At 36.6% G+C, this 24,132-nt stretch overlaps 1 protein-coding gene across 1 annotated transcript in view; it reads left to right on the top strand.

The window, feature by feature from the left end:
* PKP2 (plakophilin 2) overlaps positions 1–24,132 on the top strand; it is an 80,316-nt gene that overhangs the window by 51,309 nt on the left and 4,875 nt on the right. Inside the window, 4 exon segments of the mRNA XM_010860570.1 lie at positions 12,398–12,515; positions 13,369–13,533; positions 14,399–14,572; positions 21,110–21,263. Of these exon segments, the coding sequence (XP_010858872.1) occupies positions 12,398–12,515; positions 13,369–13,533; positions 14,399–14,572; positions 21,110–21,263 (611 nt within the window).

Genomic DNA, 24,132 nt, shown 5'->3' on the forward strand with positions numbered 1-24,132 from the left:
TATTTTTTTCAATTATGGTTTTCTGAGGGTATATGCCTAGTAGTGGGATTGCAAGGTCATATGGTATTTTTTGTTTTTTAAGGAACCTCCATACTGTTCCCTATAATGGCTGTATCAATTTACATTCCCATCAACAGTACATGAGGGTTCCCTTTTCTCCACACCCTCTCCAGTTTGCAGAATTTTTGATGATAGCCATTCTGACCAACTTCATTGTAGTTTTGATTTGCATTTCTCAAATAATGAGCCTTGTTGAGCATCTTTCCATGTGTTTAAGTCTTCTACCCACTTTTTGATTTGCTTGTTTTTTTGATTTTGAGCTGCTTGAGAAGCTTTTGTATTTTGAAGATTAATGCTTTGTCAGTTGCTTTGTTTGCAGATACTTTCTCCTAATCTAAGGGTCATCTTTTCATCTTGTTTATGACTGCCTTTGCTCTGCTAAGGCGGTGGAGAAAGGATCTTGCTCAATTTATGTCAAAGAGTATTCTGCCTGTTTTCCTCTAAGAGTTTTATGGTGTCTGGTCTTTCATTTAGGTTTTTAATCCATTTTGAGTTTATTTTTGGTATGGTATTAGGAAGTGTTGTAACTTCATTCTTTTACATGTAGCTGTCCAGTTTTCCCAGCACCATTTATTGAAGATGCTGTCTTTTCTCCATTGTATATTCTTGCCTCCTTTGTTAAAGATGAGGTGACCATAGGTGTGTGGGTTTATCTCTGTGCTTTATCGTATTCCATTGACCTGTATTTCTGCTTTTTTGCCAGTATCATGCTATCTTGATCACTGTAGCTTTGTAGTATAGTCTGAAGTCAGGGAGTGTGATTCCTCTAGCTCCATTTTTCTTTCTCAAGATTACTTTGGCTATTCGGGGTCTCTTGTGTTTCTATACAGATTGTTAAAAAAAAAAGTTTTCTAGTTCTGTGAAAAATGCCATTGGTAATTTTATAGGGATTGCATTAAATCTGTAGATTGCTTTGGGTAGTATAGTCATTTTCACAATATTGATTCTTCAAATCCAAGAACATGATATATCTCTCCATCTGTTTATATCATCTTTGATTTCGTTCATCAGTATCTTATAGTTTTCTCCATACACGTCTTTTGTCTCCTTAGCTAGGTTTTATTCCTAGGTATTCTATTCTTTTTGTTGCATTGATGAACAGGATTGTTTCCTTAGTTTCTCCTTCTGATTTTTCATTGTTAGTTTATAGAAATGCAAGGGATTTCTGTGTAATAATTTTGTATCCTATGACTTTACTAAATCCATTGATTAGCTATAGTAGTTTTCTGATGTCATCTTTAGGATTTCTATGTGTAGTATCACGTCATCTGCGAAAGTGACCATTTTACTTCTTTTCCAATCTGGATTCCTTATATTTCTTTTTCTTCTCTGATTGTCATGGCTGGGACTTCCAAGCTTCCTTAAACCAAGTGATTCATGTGGCTGAGATGTTAACAGTCACTTGTGGAAGTGAAAGAAGTACACCAGGAGCCATGGCCTCAAGGACTGGGACAGAAATTCAGCATCCCTAGGACTCAATCTCCTGTTGACAGGCATACCTCAGATACATTGTAAATTCGGTTCCACACCCCTGCAATAAAGTGAATATTGCAATGAAGCAAGTCACACAAATTTTTTTGTTTCCCAAGTGCATACATAAGTATGTTTATATTATACTGCTACTGCCACGTCGCCTCAGTCGTGTCCGACTCTGTGCAACCCCAGAGACGGCAGCCCACCAGGCTCCCCCGTCCCTGGGATTCTCCAGGCAAGAACACTGGAGTGGGTTGCCATCTCCTTCTCCAATGCATGAAAGTGAAAAGTGAAAGTGAAGTCGCTCAGTCGTGTCCAACTCTTAGCAACTCCATGGACTGCAGCCCACCAGGCTCTTCCATCCATGGAATTTTCCAGGCGAGAGTATGCAATGGCAGTATGTCTTGAAAAAAATCAGTATATATACCTTAATTTAAAAATACTTTACTACTGGGACGTCCCTGGCATTCCAGTGGTTAAGACTCATGCTCCCAAAGCAGAGGGCCCAGGTTCAATCCCTGGTTGGGGAACTAAGATCCCACGTGCTATACATGGCATAAAATAAATAAAGATTAAAAGAAATATTTAATTACTAAAAATGCTAACCATCATCTAACAACACAGAGTTGCCACAAACCTTCAATTTGTTAAAAAATAATTGTAATGTCTATAAAACTCAATAAAGCAAAGCACAATAAAACAGGATATGTCTGTACATACCTTCTCTGCTTACTCTTCTTTGAAGACTACCGGGCTCATTGTCTAAAAATGCAAACAAACCTTCTCCACATAGCAGATCCCTAAACCACAGGCCACCCAACAGAAAAAGTACACTTCTTTCTTCAAATGTCAGTCTCAGGGAAGGTTTAACCCTGGCCCTGCTTCTGAAAAGTGCATATCATTTGAGCCTCTGTCCCCTGGATTGGACAGACCTGAATCAGATACTTGCTTCATGGCAACGATGACAACAAGGTTTGTTAAAGTGGCAAGAGGGAAGGGAACACTTGCTGGGAAAATAAAGCAAAAATAGAAGACACCTTCCTCAGTTACAGTATATGCAACCTTTCTGGGTCTGTCTACAAACTTCTTTAAAGTCTTACTTCATGTTTTTCCAAACATACATCAAAGTACAAGCAAACTACAAAATACTTGCTTTCCTTAGATATTATAGGTAATTTCATATAGTCAAGGCTTTGTTCAATTTTATTTCCTGGGAAACATTTTCCATTATATTCCCATTAAATACTTCCCATTAAATGCTCCTAATCATCTAACACCAAAGATAGAGTTCATCTTTTCTATAAAACATTTTTGTGCCTCCTCAGACAAACACCATTACTTGTTTTTAAGAATTCAAATGGGAATTTTTACAGGTAAATCACCTGTGTACAGATTTTGCATCCATTACTGTTTTTATGGGAAGTTATTTACATACCTTTTTTTATTAGATTGTGAACTCTTAAGAGCTAAGCCTATGCACTGTTTTAATCTCTAATTCCTAGCACCTAGCAAGGTTTCTGACACATAGTAAGCAAGTAAAAAGTATTTGAGTGAAATGGGTAAATGAATGAATGAACAAATTAAAATCCATCATAAGTTAGGTGGATAATCAAGCCTGGCAAGGTATCAAATTTGTAATGGAAAGTAATGAAACAGAAGTTAGAAACATTAGCTAAGGCCAGACTGGGGGCATTATAAAACATGCTAATGAGTTGATTTTTTTTCTTCTGTAAGCAAAATTTATAATGTGGGGAGAATAGAAATTAAGTTCTGTGTGAAGTAGAAAAATTATAATATCAAAATGAAAGGTATGTTGGGAAGGTAGAAATCTAAAGACAAAGATATTGGTTACAAATCTTCCTGTAGTCTTCTTTTATGAACAAGGAATAACAGACTTGCATGGTTTGAATGAAGCACATTTTTCAGATATATTTAATCCTAAATCTACTCCCATCATAATGATACCATTTTAAACTGTTTGCAAAGACAATCCAAATCACTGGTTTGAACTACTTTCAGAAGCAGAATATTACACAAAGACTGGGAAATTGAGCATCATGGTATTTGCTTACTAAAATAATCTATTCTTATTTCATCTATGTATCTAGTTTATAATAATAATAGCTAACATTTATTGTATATTATGTTGTAAAAACTGTTCAAAATGCTTTGTGAGAATTTCCTCAATTTATTCTCAGAGTGACCCTTGTAAAGTAGGCCTTCCCATTTTATGGATAGGGAAAGTGGAGCTGAGAGAGGTTAAGTGATTTTCACAACATCACACAGCCAGTAGGAGACAAAGCTGGAATTCGCATCCAGGAAGCCTGTCTCCAAAACCGAGCTCTTCATCTTGTCCTGGATATGCTGACATTTATCAGTGTATACAAACTGTATATACCTGTTTACAAACTGCTCTGCTGTGGATTAAGCCTCTGCCCTTTACAGTCTCGTAACCGCAGAGTCAGGTATGCCAGTGTACAGTCATGTTCTGTCTTATTATGGGTATTATATCTGTGTTTCGGTAATTGTCTTTTTTAAAGAGTACTATGCAAGTAGAACCTCTGCACTGAATTTCCTATTAACAAAGAAGACAGAAAGCATATGAAGTTGGAGGTCTTTCCAAGAGAGGAGTTGGCTTTGTAGACTACTTCGGGTAGATGTCACAATGGGTATAAAAGTCAGTAAGGAGATATAAATTAGAACCTAGGAAAAGACCTATAGGGAACCTTCAGTCAAATAGAGTCGATTTCCATGAGGGTAGAGCTGTCTTGTGAATAGTTGCTTACTTCTTTTTTCTTTTTAATTTTTAAATTTGTATTGGAGTATAGTTACTTTACGATACTGTGTTATTTTCTGCTATACAGCAAAATGAATCAACTATTTATATGTATATACACACCCACTTTTTTTTTTTTGTATTTTGTTCCCGTTTAGGTCACCACAGGGCACTGAATAGAGCTCCCTGTGCTATACAGTACACTTTCATTAGTTATCTGTATTATACATGGTAGTGTAAATATGTCAAGCCCAATCTCCCAGTTCATCCTACCCCGTCTCTCCCCATTTGGTGTTCATACATTTGTTCTTTACATCTGTGCATATATTTCTGCTTTGCGAATAGGTTCATCTGTACCATTTTCCCAGATTCCACATATATGTGTTAATATACAATATTTATTTTTCTCTTTCTGACTTCATTCTGTGACAGTCTCTGTGTCCATCCATGTCTCTGCAAATTGCACCATTTCATTCATTTTTTTGGCTGAGTAATATTCCATTGTATTATATGTGCCACATTTTCTTTATCCATTCTTCTGTTAGTGGACATATAAGTTTCTTCCATGTCCTGACTATTGTAAATAGTGCTGCAAAAAACATTGGGGTACATATATCTTTAGGAATTATGGTTTTTATGACTCCAACTTACTCTAAAAAGATTTTGACTGGTGTTGACTAGCTCTGATAAAAATGAATCTTAACTACATAAAAAGGTCATAAATGTTAACAAATATAATTTCTACAAGTTCACTGGAGGTATTGTCTCCTCTGCTGAGTGTGGAACCAACAATGAATTAGCATCCTGAGTGTATTTTGACATTGTGGTTGACTTAGGTTAGTGTGGCTAAATTCCTTCAATCTACCTTAGAATAAAACTTCTGCATACCAGTGACTTTGTCTCTTGATTAATTTGATGATGAGATCAGTTCTGAGAGGGACCACCCAGGTCTTTATGTAGCAGTGGGTCAGAGTGAATATGCTCTGCAGGTAAAATCTTTGTTTCGTTAATGAACTTGTGACAGTGACTTCAGTTCGGCCCACCTGGAGCTGTTACCAGCTCCAATGCCGTACTGTGAGATGGCATTCACATAGGAGAACACACATGGGTTATCCTTCGAAAACTGTCAACTACACCATGTGCACGCATGCTAAGTTACTTCAGTCATGTGCGACTTTTTGCGACCCTATGGACTGTGGCAATTTTTTCTTAAACAATATGATAGCATAATGAATAGTTTAGTAAAAGAAAAATAAATTGTACATTCCAATTTGTGGTAGAGCTGTCAGAAGCAGTTGTTAGGATTTCTTCATACCTCCACATGCAGTGGCATCATGTTGCCCCCTTGAAATCAGCCATGGTAGGAATATTTACACCACAGAAATTTGCAAATGCTACAAATCAGAACTCTCCCCACTCCCCTTCCCCTGCCTCCAGGGGTCAGACAGGCACTTAAGTGGACAGGTGTAAGACTATGGGCTGCTGTCTGACTAGAAAGTGGGGGGGGAATGCTTACCCCAAAGAGAAGTAATATTCAAAGTTCTGGAAGACACTTTAAGCCAAACACAGACTCTTCTGAGGCAGCTGCTGTTAGCAGTCTCATTCTTCAGTTGAAGAAATTAAGTGCCAATGACTCTTCCACAATAATAGAAGCAGTTATCAGAAATTTGAGAAAAGCTACTAATCCATGCTTCTTGGGATTTTACCACTTGGTCTGTCTTTCCTCTTGCTCTTATCCAACCCTGTCCAGTACTCGAGTGCCTGCTGTATCCAAAGCACTGTTTAAATTTCTGAAATTTCAAAGGGGAATGGGACCTATTTTTGCCCTGGAGGAACTCCAGGTTTAGTGAGGGAAAGGCACCAGAAGAGATAACCACAATCCATTTGATAAGAAGTGTAGAAGCGGTCTGAAAGGACTGTCATGGGGGCACTGAGTTGCTTAACTGATGTTTCCTGGGAGTTGGGGAAAATGTTACTGGAGAGTCACATGTGGTAAAGGATGAGTAGCTGTATGAATGAATGTCTCCTCAATCATACCTCATCATTTCATCACTAGTTCATCTCTGTCCTTTTTCAGGATAGCCATATAAAAATATGAATTCACAAAAGTCTGAAAAGTTGCTTTCCTGAAGTCCTATTATTTGTTAACCATTTGCTTAATTTTATCTCCACATCTGATTACCAGTTATTTCCAAGACTCACAGACTTAAAGAACCAGTATGTGGTTGGGGGGAGGGGATAGATTGGAAGTTTGGGGTTGACATATACACCCTGCTACATTTAAGATAGATAACCAACAGCACAAGGAATTCTGATCAATTCTGTAATAAGCTAAATGGAAAAAGAATTTGAAAAAGAGTAGATACATGTGTATATATCGGAGAAGGCAATGGCACCCCACTCCGGTACTCTTGCCTGGAAAATCCATGGACGGAGGAGCCTGGTGGGCTGCAAGTCCATAGGGTCACTAAGAGTCGGACACGACTGAGCGACTTCACTCACTTTTTGCTTTCTTGCATTGGAGAAGGAAATGGCAACCCACTCCAGTGTTCTTTCTTGCCTGGAAAATCCCAGGGACAGGGAAGCCTGGTGGGCTGCCGTCTATGGGGTCACACAAAGTCGGACACAACTGAAGCGACTTAGCAGCAGCATGTGTATATGTAACTGAATCACTTTGCTGTAAACCTAAAACTAATACAATATTGTTAATCAGCTATGCTCCATTATTAGATAAAAATAAAAAAAACACACACAACCATTTCTGCATTGTAAAGGCTACTTCAGAATTTGCCATTTTGTTTAGGATAATAGGACAAAATGACAAAACATTATGAAACATATTCCTTTTTCCTAATTGTATTTTATGCTGAAGAAGAAAAGCAATTGGTAATGCATTTCTCCTGCAAATGAATTAAAACTTAACTCTTTCCTACATGTGTCATGGTTTAATAAATGTGTTTTAATGAATGTATAATATAGTTATTTGTACTAAAATTTATAACTGTCTTAAAAGAAAATTCCATTTTCACTTATCACTGAAGATCTAGCTAGGGTGGGGAGTAATCAGAGGAAGCAAGCTGTACTTCTAGAAAGAAAAGCAATAATTATTAGCTTTAATCCTGATGAGCTTCTTGATTAAGGACAACTTTTTTGGTAATATCAATACCAACTACTTTTTGGAAAAAGAATATCTCCATGTAAAATTTTAATATATTCAATTATATCTGCTGCTGCACAATAAAGCATGTATTTTTGAATTTCATTTTTTATAATACCTGGATATCAAACTTCAGAACTCTGCTGAATCTGTGGTTCCTTAACTGTGCTTTTCATTCTGTTTACCTTTGCTTAGTTATCCCTTATTCTGAATACTCCTGACAAAAAGATTTATCTGGTCTGTCTCTGTGCATAATCCTATTTAGTTATTCAAATAATTAAGAATTAGATAATTAAATGAGAGTACTAATTTCTCTTATTATCAAATAACTATTTTCCTTTTTCGTAAGACAGATCTTTAGTAAAGTTGATGTTCCTTGTCCTGGAAGGAACAAGACATGTAGGTTGTACAGCTTTGTTCTGTTCCCAGTGTTGCTTCTGTTTGCAGAATGAGCAGCTGACTTTGGCTGATGTTTGCGGATACCTGCAGGATCTGATGTTGACTTAGAGTAACAGACAAACTCTTCTTTTGGCATAGAGTTTCTGTTCCTCTGCCAGTTCAAGTGAGGCTCCCCTTTTGTTCTATGCAACCACAAGCTGCCTCTGCCGCTTTCTCTAGGTTAATCACAGACAAGGCCCAACTGTTTGATATGTATCAGCTGAGAGCTAAACAAAAACCCAGACCTAAATCTCAAATATCAACAGGAAGAAGGATGCCTCCTTATCAGCCAGTGTCTTATCAAGTGCCTATTGGGTCTTAGAATGGACTCAGACCAAGCTCTTAAATTGACTGGTACCACTTGGGATTCAATTTATAACGTGTTATTAGGAAGCCTATAATTGTTGGTGAAAATGAAAATATGGCCACAGTTTTTTTAAAACCATTGTGGTGATCACTAAGTATGCTGATTAGACCTTTAAGATAGGTACATTAACACACATGTAAATTTGTGTTAGTAGAAAACCACCTATTATCAGAAGTAGTCCCTCGTGTTTTTTGTTTTTTGTTTTTTTTATCTCTGCATCTTAGAATTACCAGTCGGTGAAATGTCTTGAAAAGATTCACTCCTGTCCTGTTGTTGCCTGCCATTCTCATGCCCTGGTGGCTAACTACGGCCTTTAATTCCAGTTGTCAATACACGACATTTGGACGTTCTGTGTTGTAACAAACTTTCTTTCAATGCTGATAGACTATATTTGACAGCTTGCCTGCAATAGCCCCACACAGATAACTTTTTTTGGAAGGGCCATTAAGAATCCCATTAGAAGTGGGTAATTCTGATTTTAAAGAATAGTCATAGGTCAGGAATCTGAATGAAATTCAGCACACCCTAATTTCAGGAATTTTGTGAAAGCATAATATTTGCAAAGTATACAGTAATGTCTAGCACATGCACTAAATTGCAGTTATTCTTATCATTTGACACTGTTCACATTTTGGTTTGCCATATGAATTTAAAGTTTATTGTCATTAATCTTAACAAAGACAGTTCTTTATTTTAATTCCAGCAAGGTCCTGGGTGTTTGTTTTCTGTTTGTTTTTTTTTTTCCTCCTTTTGATTGTGACACTGAGGAATGTGTGAGATAAATGGTCCTGGAGAGAATCAGGAATCACTGATTTGCTTTCAGATAAATCACCTGAAGTCTCCTATGTGAAGTTTTGGTTAGAGACATACAGAGATTCAGATTCAATTTTTTTCTCACCCCTTACAGGTCACATTACCAAAAAAATTCTTCTTAATATCAAACACAAGCAGCTAAAGTTTGCACTGGTTCCTCCTACTCAGGCCCAGTGGAGGTGAAGAGCTATGAACCAGCCCTGCCTTTATATTTAGAGTAGTTCACATCCTTCTCTACCCATCTCCTCCTGAGGCCCCAGCCTCTAGCCCCAAAGACCTGATACTTAAATTTTAATATATAACAGGGTACAGTTCTAATTTCCAGAAAGGTGCTCACATATTTACTCAGACTTCTGCTAAATTATACCAAGGGGAAATAAATTCATCATTTAATCAAATTCAAACCATAGACACTAAATTAAACATTTCCAATACATTCATTGGGTTTCCCTGGTGGCTCAGAAGGTAAAGCGACTGCCTGCAGTGTGGGAGACCAGGGTTTGATCCTTGGGTCAGGAAGATCCCCTGGAGAAGGAAATGGCAACCCAGTATATTCACTGGTAACTCTGATAATGAACTTTTATCGAGTAACTACTGTGGTTTTTATGGTCTTTTTTACTTTTCAACAAGATAGTTGTTTTAATATATTTCGTGAACAGTTTTGAGGTAGTTTTCCATATTAAACCTCTATTGGAAAAAAAAAAAAACCTCTATTGGGCTACATCTAGGAAACAGTGAAACGTATTTCTCAGGACTCAGGAGACACAGTGTAAAAGGATTGATTCTTCCTAAGATTAGCCATGTAAATTCTCTCATTCCCACAAATTTATCTATTAGTTGTTGAAAAAATACTGTAAGATGAATTTCTTAATAATTTCCTAATAATTACTGATTATTTTCAGAGTGCAATAGCAAATTCCTTTCTAACTAGCGACCTCTATTCATGGATGTATTGCTGTAAAATAATCCACCCTTATCATTTATATTTCTGAGTATCTGAGTAAGGTAGGAACTATTTTTGATATGCAAGAACAAATATTGAGGTAGTAGTGTTCCATGCACTTTCTGTCAGCAAAGGTATCAGCTGTCAGGAACCCCTGATAAGTCCCGTTTCAAGCCAGTAGAGTCTGGATAATACCAAACTACAAGACAACAGTTAGTGTGTGTGAGCTGGAAGTACTGCCAAATTGAATTACCATCCTCACCCAAAATAAACAGCTGAAGTTAAACAAAGCTGAGTCATTCATCTGCACGGTGTGTAAGGGGCTTCGCTAGGAAGAAAGACCTTTTGATTTGTCAAAACCATTTTAAAACTACTGCCATTCTCCAAGCCAGATGTTGAAAAGGTCAAAGGGAAGCTTTAAAATATGATAACACTGTCTCGGAGTTGGGGGACATACGGTACTTGCTAAACAAATGGCAGACTGAATGAATGTTAGATAAGGTTTGCTCTGCTCTGGTGCCACCCTCAGCACAGAGTAAAGAACAGCTCTCCTATCCTGACTTCACCACTAACTTAATTTCACCAGTAAAAGTAACTTCAGCTCTTTGGTTTCTCCGTGTGCAATATAAGGAGACAGTGAAAGATGCTTTTTCAGTTTTGTCAAGCTTCTTAAGATCCCATGACCTTAAAGGCCTCAGAGAATAGACAAAGGATCTTGGTTCAAATAATCATTTCTTGAGGAAAAAATTATAGGAAAAAATGGTTTTATTTACAGTCTATGAGCCAATTCATAATCTTTTTTTTAATGGACAAAGTATCAAAATCTTTCAAGTACAGTGAAAATAAGGAAGTGAATAATTACATTAGAAACATCAAACGAGAACCAAAGTCATAGAGGGGATTTTGTTAAAAAACTCATTGTATTATTTCAGCAACCATTAAATTATTAGTACATGCTTAGTTTTAGGGTACTTGTCTTATCTCCTCAACTATTAGGTTGGATTCTGAAACTGCATTTTCACGGGGTAAAACTGCCGAATATAGATGTGATTTCCATGGGAGCAGGTGCAGTGCTGGGTACTCCTTCCTTGTTCCCTGCAGTTCTTTATACAATGCCAGGCACTTTTGTTCTTTGACAATATGTATTGAAAACAGTATTTGGGGACAGAAAGGCTTTTTAAAATCACTTAGTGCCGTATATTAAAGATGAAGAAAATATGACCCCCAAAGTTCTCAGAATTGTAGTTCTTTCAGTGCTCAGTATCACACTGAGACATTATACACAAAAAGAATATGCTTTGTAATGTTCTGCCTACAGTGAAAGGAGCTGGTCTGATAAATTTTATAGGAATAGCTCTTAGCCAATGAAGTTAGCAAAAGAGAATAAGGGTGGTTCTCAAAACTCTAAAAAACCTGAAGTCGTTTTTTTGTCATTCTTGTTTATAGAGCTGTTAACATTTTTGGAAAAAAATATTTTTAAATAGTTAATGTTGACAAGAAAAATTAATGCAAAGGAACATAGTAATACCAGCATAAAAACATTATCTGAATCTGAAATATGATCCCTAAATATATTACTTTACTGTATTTGATAACCTTCAGTGTCTATAAGGAAGCACCTTCCACTTGTAGATTTAGTTACTGTTTATAGAAGGGTGTCGTGGCTTAGCCAAATTAGAAATTGACTAAGTGCAAAGATGTTTATAGGTCAGGCTTGTAACTTAGATCTTATACACTGTGAAACTGCATTTTTCGTGACATCTCTCTGTCATTTTAATTATAGAATCATCCCATTTTAGAGCATTTGGTTTAATATTTGTCAGTAACAGTTTATGCTGAAGCCTGGAAAACCTTCAAATGGTATAGTCTAACACTCTGTATTTACAAATGAGGAAACTAAGGCCCAGAGAATTTAAGAAATTTTAGTTTAATTAGAATTAAGGCATGGAATAAGTTGAGACTTGGACATGTAGTGTATTGCTATAGCTAATATGCCTTTTATTCTACTTTTAACTGTAAGATGTTTTTCTCATATATTTATACCCTTTCAAAAATAGGGTGAAGATTAAGTAAATAATGCTCTGACCTTGTTGCTTGGAATGAAGTAGACAGAAGGCTTATATTACACAATGATGTGTTATGAATATATTTATTAAGTTGTGTCCAGAGTTGATGACTATAGGGAATTGGTGATTTTTTGAGTCTAGGACAATTCTGCCATACTTTGACAAATTTTCCAGTGTTCCCTTGGAAGAAACTTTGAAACAAAAGTAAAGCTTTGAAACAAAAACCTATTAGATACACATCCTAAGTGTATCTTAGCCTAAGCCTAAACCTTATGACTGATTGTTTGTTTGTTTTTCCTAATAGAAACATGAGTTCAGCTGGCCCTGAAGGGAGAAAAGTGATGAGGAGGTGTGATGGACTGATTGACTCACTGGTCCATTATGTCAGAGGCACCATTGCAGATTACCAGCCAGATGACAAGGTGATTTAAGAGTTAGATATCTCTCATATTAAATTACTTATTTTGTCTTACTAAGACTTCAGAGTATTCTTGAAGTAGCTGCTTGGGTTTGGCTTTATTCATTAACTCATTTGTTGAGCTTAAGATTTCCCATACATGCTCATAAATTTTAAAATCTATATAGTCCGGTTTTTCTTTCTACTTTCCAGACCCAAATTTCAAACTGTTTGACACCTCTAGATATTTGAAAGAGCTTAGATGGTACATTTTCAGCAATGAAATTCATCTCTTCCTTCATCCCCAAGCTTGCGCCTCTGTATAATCCCTCTGAATAGTTATTACCATCTACCAAATGAAAATAGAAATCTAAGTAATCTAGGACTTCCTCTCTTCCATCACATGCCACATCCACTGGACAACAAATCATGTGCATTCTACTTCTGAAATACTCTTTAGTTTAACCACTCCTCTTTAATGCTACTGCTGCTATCCTAATTTGTGCATCTTTCGTATTGATTATTGTAGTCAGCTCCTGATTGATCCCTATAAGTAATATCTCCTCCTGTTTTCCAACTCCACATGGCTGGTAAGCAGTATACCTAAAATACAAAATCATTCTGAGCACACTGTAAAAACCAATGTTTTAAAAAATTCAGCCTCTATTTCTTAGCATTGTGCTCGTGACCACTTACGATTTAACCCTAGCCTTTCTAGCCATACTTATGTCACTCCCCCAGGCACCCTGTAGTCCAGGCACGCCCTGCTGCATCCAGTTAACCTTGTAAGATCTAAAGCCTCAGAAGTTGTGATATGATACCTGCGAAGTTACCTATATATACATATATATAATCAATATTCATGTCCTATTTCTCAGGCCACAGAGAACTGTGTGTGCATTCTTCATAACCTCTCCTACCAGCTGGAGGCAGAGCTCCCAGAGAAATATTCCCAGAGTATTTATATTCAAAACCGGAATATCCAGGCTGACAACAACAAAAGTATTGGGTGCTTTGGCAGTCGAAGCAGAAAAGTAAAAGAGGTATATTGGGAAGTCTTTGAAAGAATAAGTGTGCGTGTGTGTTTCTAAGTACTTAGTGTATGTCAGGCTCTATTTTAAGTTCCTTAGTCTTTGTATCAGTCCTATGAGGTGTGTATTAATATTTTCCTTTACTGATGAGGAAACAGAGATACAAAAAAGTTAATTGATTTTTCCAAAATAATCAGCAAATTAGTGGAGGAGATAGAATTCCATCCCAGGCAATCTGGCCCCAGATTTACATTGTTAGCCATCAAACCATACTGCTCTGTGCCCCGCAGTTTAGGAAGTAAACTTAATACTGTGTGGCCAGTGGTATAGCATTATCTTAACATTAAAAGAAGCCCAGACATTCAGCTTTAAATGTTCTAGAAAACAAACAAGACATCCTAAAAGCAAACCGCATAGGAAGGACACCTTCCAGACTGGCATTTTATGAAAATTGAAGGAATGTGATCTCTCCTACTCCTCAGAGTACCACAGTGTTGATGAACTTAGAGAATACTTGGTAAATTTAGAATACTGATGCTGTCCTGGACAACTTCACAAGACTCTGTGAGAAGACGCCTGGTTTTCTTATCTTCGGAGCAGTTGTGACTAATTTAGCTTTTAGCTTAACAGCAGCCTGAAAAATATTCTAGAACAGTCTTTGCTTAATTCTCTGTATTCTCTCTCATGGTGAAGGAAAAATAATCATCATGGGCTAAAAGTTAAGTGATTGTAAATCATACATGTGTGCCTTTTTAATGTTTAAGGTCTTATTAGTCTCTCTAGACAAGACAATACTTGTGGTCTCTTGGTTTGGGTATGGAATTGTAGAAATCACTTGAAGTCTTTACTTTTGGGTTCCATTGTGTGTGTGGTTTAGCAATACCAGGACATGCCAATGCCAGAGGAAAAGAGCAACCCCAAGGGCGTGGAGTGGCTGTGGCACTCCATTGTGATACGAATGTATTTGTCCTTGATCGCCAAGAGTGTCCGAAACTATACTCAAGAAGCATCTTTGGGAGCTCTCCAGAATCTCACAGCAGGAAGTGGACCAGTGAGTATCGTGCTACTTTTAAAAATAATGACATTATAGATACACCTACATTAAGTTCAGAAATGATAGTGAAGTAAAACCATCAGTTTTCTCGCTTTAGTCAAGAAAGTTCTCAGGAATTGCCAGAGAGTTTGGCTTTCCAGGACTTTCAGCCTCAGCTGCTGCAGAGCCAAGTCAAACTGTAAGTGAAAGACAGTATTTATCAGTGTTAGTCAGAGCTCTTTCAGTTAGAAGTCTCAAAATCCTACCTAAACTGGCTTAGGCAAAAGAAAGGAATTTCTTGACTCATATCACTGAAAAGTCCAGGGTGGGTTTTCCTTCTATCCTGGTGGGACTTTGGTGCCCCAGGGATTGTAACTATGATTCTCTATCTCTGGCCTCTGTTTTCTTTCTTCTGTTGGTTTCTTTCTCAAAGGCTATCCTCATATTACAGCAAAGATAGCCACCAGTGATTTCAGGCTTACCTTTCATCCAGCCCAGTGTCTCCACAAGAAAAGAAATTGCTACTATTTTCCCAATAGCTGTAAGAACTTAGCCATTTGCAAACAAGTTTCTGAGGCGAGGAGTCTGTGATGTTCTAACTGGTCAAGTCTGAGTTGTGTGCTCACATGTGAATTTCAGGGGCATGTGGTTGAGTGAGCAACGGTCACTGCCACTTGTACCATATAGAGTGACTCTCTAATGGAAAAGTCAGTGTTGTTAGCAAAAAGAAGAATGACTGCCAGAAGGCAGAGACAACATATGTCTACTGAAGTTGGAAAGGACATCTGTGCTTTTGTGTCCCAGAAAGTCAACTACAAAATGAAGAGCTACGTCTCTTTTCAGATGTACTTACTTTACACCAGCAAAATCAAAATATTAAAAAGAGTAAAAACTTACAAGGTCCTGTGATAAACCATAATGGAAAAGAATATGAAAAGGAATGTGTATATATATGTATACCTGAATCACTTTGCTGTATAGCAGAAATTAACACAGCACTGTAAATCAACTATACTCCAATAAAATTATTTATTTATTGTTTATTCTTTGGCCACCCCACATGGCATGTGGGATCTTAGTTCCCCAACCAGAGATCAAACCTGTACCCTCTGCATTGGAAGTGCAAAGTCTTAATCACTGGACCACCAGAGAAGTCTTAAAAAATTATTTTAAAAAAGAGTAAAAATTTGTTCCTTCTCCCATGTATTTTGCAACATAGTAAGGGATTCTAGAAATTTACTAATTTGAACTAAGCTTGTGTTCTTTGCCTTGATCATAAAATGATTAGAGTAAACTCTCTTCCAATAGTTCATTATAAGGCCAGCCTAATTATCCACCATCAGAGAGGAAAGCACTCTTGTACATAATAAAAATATTATTTGTTCTTTACTTGAGAAGACATGTTCATTCTTTTATGTGTTTATACAAAAGCTTGTTCAGCTTCGAATAAAACTGTGAAATACTGAAGCCAGTATTTCTTTAATTTTAGCACTGTGGTTAAGAATACAACCAAACTTTAATCTCTTTGAAATTCTTTAAAACATACTTGTGCACAAGGAGAAGGAAATTGGGAGTGACCAGGGAGCCCTGACAGACAGAGAGACATAGTTTATCATCTTATCTTTCCACTTCCCCATGCTTGGTTTCCGAAAACCACTTCTTTCATTTTCCCAAACTACAGAGGCTCTCTTATTAACTAACAACCAGTCAAATTAATAGAAAAGATCAGAAATTACGTTGCTGTGTATTTATGATTTAAGCTTACTGTGCTCTGCTGCTGTTGCTAATTCGCTTCAGTCATGTCTGACTCTGTGCAACCCCATAGACGGCAGCCCACCAGGCTCCCCCGTCCCTGGGATTCTCCAGGCAAGAACACTGGAGTGGGTTGCCATTTCCTTCTCCAATGCATGAAAGTGAAAAGTGAAAGTGAAGTCGCTCAGTCATGTCTGACTCTGAGCGACCCGTTGGACTGCAGCCTACCAGGCTCTTCCGTCCATGGGATTTTCCAGGCAAGAGTACTGGAGTGGGGTGCCATTGCCTTCTCCGCACTGTGCTCTGAGGGTGGTTCAATATGAGCTAATCCTTTAATATGGATTTTAGCCTCTTCCATTCTAAATTTTATGTTGGAATCAAAACCATTCAGAGGTGTTTCCATATTCCTATCAAAACAAGAATATTTGCCACCTAATATACAGGCATATGCCACTTAAATTCTGAATATGTAGTTTGTTACCTAGATTCTCATTCCTCTATTCATTTATTAAACAGTATTTCAGCACTAAAAGGCACTAGCCTAGTGCTAAGTATATAGTGATGAATAAGACAAAATCTCTGTGTTTGGTAATAATCTAGCTGGGATAAAAAAATAAATAAACAGAAATCTAAGATACCAGGAGAGTTACAAGTCAAAAGGAATCCAGGAAATGGAGATATGTTCACAACTGTTCTAATTATGTGAAGGCATTTAAAATCATACCTAACCTTAGACCAGTCTGGTCCTCTGAAAGGAGACCTGTACTAAACTGGTATTAATCTGTACCCAAAGCTGTTGGCGTTGAATTTAAATAGAGATTTATAGGAGAAAATTATTAGCAGCATGGGACAATGATAAGAGGACTCTTTATTCTTTTAAGTTGTGAGATGCTTTTTATTAAAGTTTTGACTTATATGTATTTCTTTTCTAATTATTGCATTCCCTGATTTTCTGTGTTTAGATATATGATAAATACTTGGCTTTATAATTTATAAAAGGAATCACTGAACAGAAAAACATGAAAAGCTGGCCATTAAACATAGTTCTAGAAAATATTTCGTGCATCTACCTGTGTTCATAACACAGACATCACTGAAAATTGATGGCCATGTGTCTTAGATGGCAAAGAACCTGAACCGGACTGAATAGCTTCTAAAAGATAGAGTATGGAATTTTTTATATAAAATATGACAGTAATTTCTTGTCAGCAAGAATACCTTAATGTAAACTTTATTAGTTCAAGTATAATGGCCATTATTTTTAAATGACACAAAACATATAAGGAAAGGGGATGGGATGATAAAATTTGCCCATTTAGCAAATTCTCCAAATATAGTGTGAAGTATAAAGTACAATATAAATAACTCCTGGAGGTGTAGTGTACAGCATGGTGACTATAGTTAACAATACTGTATTTGTTAAAAGTTCTCATCACAGAAGGAAAAAAATTGTGACTATATGTGATGATGGATGTTATCTACACTTATTGTGGTAATTACTTCACAATGTATATCAATACATCAACTCATTATGTTGTATACACGTAAAATTTCAAAGTACATTGTAAAAGTTAAAATCCATTGAAATAAGCAGTTTTCAAGTTTCTAAAACACTAAAGGCACTTAATTTGATACCCACTGAAAAAAAACAAAACATATTTCTTATATCACACCATAGCCACAAATTAGTTCCAACAGCAGTGTGATTTAAATGTGGAGGATACAACAATAGAGATTCTAAATGTTAACATAGAATGTCTTCATGACCTGAAATAGGGAAAGATTTCTTAACAGTAGACATAAAAAGCACATAAAGTAAAAGTTTCATGAATTGATTACATAAAAATTAATAGCTTATGCTAGCAAACAAGCATAAGCTGGAATCAAGATTGCCAGGAGAAATATCAACAACTTCAGATATGCAGCTGATACCACCCTTATGACAGAAAGCGAAGAAGAACTAAGAGCCTCTTGATGAAAGTGAAAGAGGAGAGTGAAAAAGTTGGCTTAAAACTCAACATTCAGAAAACTAAGATCATGGCATCTGGTCCCATCACTTCATGGCAAATAGATGGGGAAACAGTGGAAACAGTGACAGACTTTATTTTTCAGGGCTCCAAAATCATTGCAGATGTTGATTGCAGCCATGAAATTAAAAGACATTTGCTCTTTGGAAGAAAAGCTATGACCAGCCTAGATAGCATATTAAAAAGCAGAAACATCACTTTACTGAAAAAAGTCCGTACATTCAAAGCTATGGTTTTTCCAGTAGTCACGTATGGTTGTGAGAGTTGGATTATAAAGAAAGCTGAGCGCCGAAGAATTGATGCTTTTGAACTGTGGTGTTGGAGAAGACTCTTGAGAGTCTCTTAGACTGCAGGGAGATCCAACCAGTCCATCCTAATGGAAATCAGTCCTGAATATTCATTTGGAAGGACTGATGCTGAAGCTGAAACTCCAATACTTTGGCCACCTGATGCGAAGAACTGATTCATTTGTAAAGACCCTGATGCTGGGAAAGATTGAAGGCAGGAGGAGAAGGGGACAGCAGAGGATGAGATGGTTGGATGGCATCACCGACTCAATGGACATGAGTTTGAGTAAACTCCAGGAGTTGGTGATGGACAGGGAAGCCTGGCATGCTGCAGTGCATGCTGTCAAAAAGAGTAGGACACAACTGAGTGGCTGAACTGAATGGATGCTAGCAAAAGATGGTAAAAAGACAAAGCACAGAGGAGGAAAAGATTTCGGTAACAAAGTAATAAAGGTTGGTATCTAGGAAATATTAAAAAACAAAACCTCATCAATTTAACAATGAAAGATTAGACAACCAAATTGAAAATGAACAAGAGATTTAAACAGGCCTTTCACAAAACATAATATAGAAATGGCCATTAAACATTTGTAAAGATGCTCAGCCTCATTAGTAATCAGGACAATATGAACTAGAATTGCTATGTGTAAACAGTTATAGCAGTCATTTTCACAAATTCCCTAAAACTGGAATATGAAATCTCTATTTGGTAAATCTCATTGCTTATTTTCCTTAATGAACAAATTCTAAAGGCCATTCCACATCAGCCTCTCTCATTTCCTTCAATGAATCAGAATTCATGTTTCCATAATCATTTTTATATACTAGACATTGAGGTGACAGAGAAAATGCTGTGAGAGTGATAGAGCTCAATGGCAGTGACTCAGAAGAGCAGAGCTTTTGCATATGAGGAAAGATGTAGTTACTTAGATGGACCACTGGAAAGAGAGATGAATACCTCCATCTTCAAGGAAGAGTTTTACAGAATCCTACACAGGAAGGATTTTTCTCAGAGAAGAGAAAAGAATCTAATGGAATGTTTTGCAAATTAGTGAAAGAGCGTAACTTTAGAATAAACATTGCAAAATAGTGATTATTAAACTTCCATGAGATACTCATGGATATTTTGAGTATCTAATAAAAATGATAGATTCTTTCCTTGAGAAATACTATTATAAACAAAAATAATTTTAAGGACCTCCTGTTCCCTCCCTGAAACCTATCCTTGCTCCTATATTAACTCCTTCTCTGGAAGGTATAGTGGAGAATATAAGGGGAACAGTCTGCAGGAGGTAGGGGAAGCAAGCCGTGTTAGGTAAGATAAACAGGAGATAGACACCCTCAAGAATAGTTAAGAATGTATGGATTTTTGGCATGGTGACCTAATATTAGCTTCAAATAAAAATACATAAAGTTGCAGACACACGTTAAGGCCTCAGTATTGTTGGGGGTTTGCTGATGCCAGGTAGGGCCTACTTGGTACTCAGACCTGTGAAAGTAGGTGACCAACCTTATTCCAAGTAAGAGCTGCTTTTGGTGGACTTAGACCTGAAACAAGAAACTTGCACATGCAGCCTCCCATTACAGAGCATAGAGTTACAGGTAATCTGACTAGCCATATACTCCTTTATTTTAAAGTCCAATATATCTTTCAGAATAAACTGGCTTTTTAGAAATGAATAAGTTTATTAAAATATGTAAAATGCCAAAGTTTAAACTAGAGAAACAGAAAAGATGAATAAGCCAACAGTCAGTAAATACATTTAAATAGTAATCAAAGACATCTCCCTGTAAAATTTTTCTCAGTTCACTTGGCTTTATAGCTAAGTTCTACCAGAGCCACAAAGTTGAAAGCATTTGTGTATTACACACATAGTTTAAGAAAACAGAAAAAGGAAAAAAAAGTAATAAATTTTATGACATTAGTATAAATTTCATCCTAAAACATTCTTTTCTTTTCACAACAATGAACTGAAAATGTGAGTAAAAAGCAGAATATGATGAAAAAGAAAGGAAAGGGAAAGACAGACCCATTTTATTTATTTATGAAGTGAAGTGAAGTCATTCAGTCGTGTCCGACTCTTTGCAACCCCATAGACTGTAGCCCACCAGGCTCCTCGGTCCATGGGATTTTCCAGGCATGAATACTGGAGTGGGTTGCCATTTCCTTCTCCAGGGGATCTTCCCAAACCAGGGATCAAACCCAGGTCTCCCGCTTTGTAGGCACACACTTTACCGTCTGAGCTAAACTGATGCAAAACACATTGTAGCTAACCAAATCCAATATTTTTATTTTAAAATACTGAATAAACTATCTTTATCCAGTAATTGAAAACAATAAGAATTTGAAGCTAGCTTTTTAAACATATTTACATATTATATTATATAAACATCTTATATATTATAATCTCTAGTAATCTATAGAAACTTAGAAATTTTACCCCGAAATGAAATACAGTAGTATTTATAGGACATGTCTCACAAAACAGATGCCAACATCAGTAGCTCAGACAGTTGTCCAGAAGGAAAATGGCCTTCAGCACACACGAAAGATGCTGCATGTTGGTGATCCAAGTGTGAAAAAGACTGCCGTCTCTCTGCTGAGGAATTTGTCTCGGAATCTTTCTCTGCAGAATGAAATTGGTAAGTGAGTATGTGTCTCTAGATGTAATGTGTCTGTATTGAAAATACAAATGCACTAAAACAAAAACATTGTCCTTATCCCATTCTTTTTACAATGATGAGTTTTGTGAATAAAAAGCAAAATGTGATAAATAGAACTGGGTTTTGTGTACCGAGACATCAAGAGTATACTTTCACACTGGTTTCAAATATGATTTTTCTTAGTATCCAACTTCATTTTTGTTCCAATTACTACTGAAGAGAAATTTTAAACCATACTAAAAATGAACAAGATAGGTAATATATATGATATTTCTTGGCCCTCAGCTGTGCCATCCGATGACATCTTTTTTAAACCATGTCTTTCAGAATGTTCTGTGTAATCTGCTTAAGCACCACCCTTCTAAAACATTAAATAAACACACACACAGTGGTTGTTCACTTAAGAAGCTTGGCCGTTGTTATGCTAGAAAAAATGGATGGACAGATAATCACAGAAAGAATGAATCACTGAATATAGCAGATTTGGCATAGGTTTTAGAATAAATACAATAAAACACATTTGCTCCCTTTTTTGTAAGCCTGTATTATTGACAAAAATGATAACATGTTACCCTTTCAAATAACATAATTTTTTATTCATTTTCTTTATATCTGAATATGTAAATGTTTGTGAATTAAGTCAAAAGCTGTAAAATGAGATAATAGGATGATAATGCTAAAATTAATCATGTTTCCTAATGTTCCATAAATTAGTCATTTCAGACTACTTAAAATTCAATTTTTCAGAAATTCCAGTATTTTTTTTATTTTTAATGAATTAGATTACTTTGGAATCTACACACAGACTCACACAGTGTGGTTGTTTTAATAATGTCATTTTCAAAGACAACCAACAGCACAACATTGAACAGGAGGTTTCATACGATGGTTTTGTGCCCATTATAAATGTAGAGAGCCTGGAAAATTTTCAGTGAAATCTAAAAGAAACTTTGCCAAAGGCAGTGTCTGAAAATTATGAAAGTGTTCTCCTTGTTGTCTTTTATGGACTTTTGTGCTGTACTTCAATCAGGTGTATTATCCTTTTTTTTTTTTTGTCTCAAATGAACGATTGACTCCATCTTTAGAACACAGCTGGTGAGAACTGTGTTCTACACACTGAGCCTGTGCCTTCAGGGCAGAAATGCTATTGTCTCAGGTTCCACGGTCCTGCAGCTGTTGGGACAATAGAGCTGTAGCCCCACAAGTTACGTAAGGTGATTTCACTGATAAACCTCTCCAAGTTTTATGGACATCATAAGAAGAGGCTTCAGTAAGATAAATGCAATTTTTGAATTCCATACTGGCATTATGTCAAATATGTAATTTGAGTAAAATAACCTGTCTTGATTTAGAGTATTAATAGCCAGGAAGAAACAAAAATCAGTTTGAAAGATAAGCTTTTTATTTTTCTTGAGATTTGTAGGCCAAGTAAAACTTTCCATGTGTTAACGTGGAATGAAGTCATCACATTTTACTTTGATTTACAGAAATCAACTTAAAATTATATTTTCTTAAAAACTTGAAGATAGGCAACTTAGCATGGCAACAGAATAACGTCTCATGCAGAAGACACTGATCTGTCTTCCAATGCTACTTTGCCACATGTCACCTTGGATAGTCATTTAACTGCCCTAAGCTGAGTAAAATTAGTAATCACTATGAATAGTGTTTTTCCAGGGATCAAACAACCTAATGTATGTGAAAGCACCAGCATTAAATAAAATCTCCCTCAACAATATGACATTGAGCTATGACCCTCCAATATCATAATAGGGCCCTTAATTTTATATTTCACTGTTGAAGATCTAATTTTAACTATCTCATAGTGAATGTATTTACCCAGGTCCACAGGGGATGTGTGTCTGTGTGTATAAAGACAGAATGACCCTTTTACTATATTGTAATATTTAACTTTGTCGATGTAAGCAGTTATATTACTTTTCTAAGAAAAACAAACAAGATATAAAATGTTAAAGATTCTAATTTCCCTAATTCTCACTCCTCCTCAAACATAAGCCAAAGTTTCAACCATAAAATTGATCTGTAGAATTGGACCTTCTTGTTGGTCATACAGAGGCAGGAGAAGTAAAGCTCTCTCAGCAGGGCTCCGGCCCAGCGTGGGCAGCCTGGTCTCAGCCAGCCATAGCTGCACCCTGCAGAGAGATCAGTTAGACATTTTCTGGTGTCATTGTCTCACACTTGTTTTCATGCTGTCAACCTAAATTCAGCAAAAGGAAAATTCAGGTTCTCAAGCTTTTCATTCTGTGTTTTATCTTTCTAAAAGGAGGACGCCTTCTGGTAATAGCTCACATCTATGGAGAACTTACTGTGTGCAGGGAACTGTGACACAGTTCACACATAGTAACTCATTTAATCCCTCAAAACAGTCCTGTGAAGTAAATACTATTATTATCCCATTTTACATATTGGGAAAATGTAGCTTAGAAGAGGTTACGTAGCTTACCCAGACCACACAGCCATGAAGTGTCAGAGACAGGACTAAAATTTTAAAAGTGTAGCTTCAGAGACTCAGCTCTGAGCTCCAACACTATGCTGTGATGCTTAGACAACAGTGTAAAAGGAAGTGTTCAGGCCTTTGAGCAGAAGGTATGTTTTTCCTGTCAATCAGTTCCAGGTATTATCAAAGGAAGACATACAGTTCATTTCCTTTTATTGAGTTTCTCTTTTAGGCATAGTGATAAATGTTGAAATCCAGAAATAAATACAATAATTATCCTCAAGGAACTCATGGCTCCATTTAGCATTCAGACAGGCATGTGACTAATTACAGTCTGGTATTAGAGAGAGGTATTACCAGGTGGCACAGTGGTAAAGAACCTGCCTGCCA

The sequence above is a fragment of the Bison bison genome, unplaced genomic scaffold (assembly GCF_000754665.1).
Source record: "Bison bison bison isolate TAMUID 2011002044 unplaced genomic scaffold, Bison_UMD1.0 scf7180017864468, whole genome shotgun sequence".
Classification (NCBI taxonomy): Eukaryota; Metazoa; Chordata; class Mammalia; order Artiodactyla; family Bovidae; genus Bison; species Bison bison.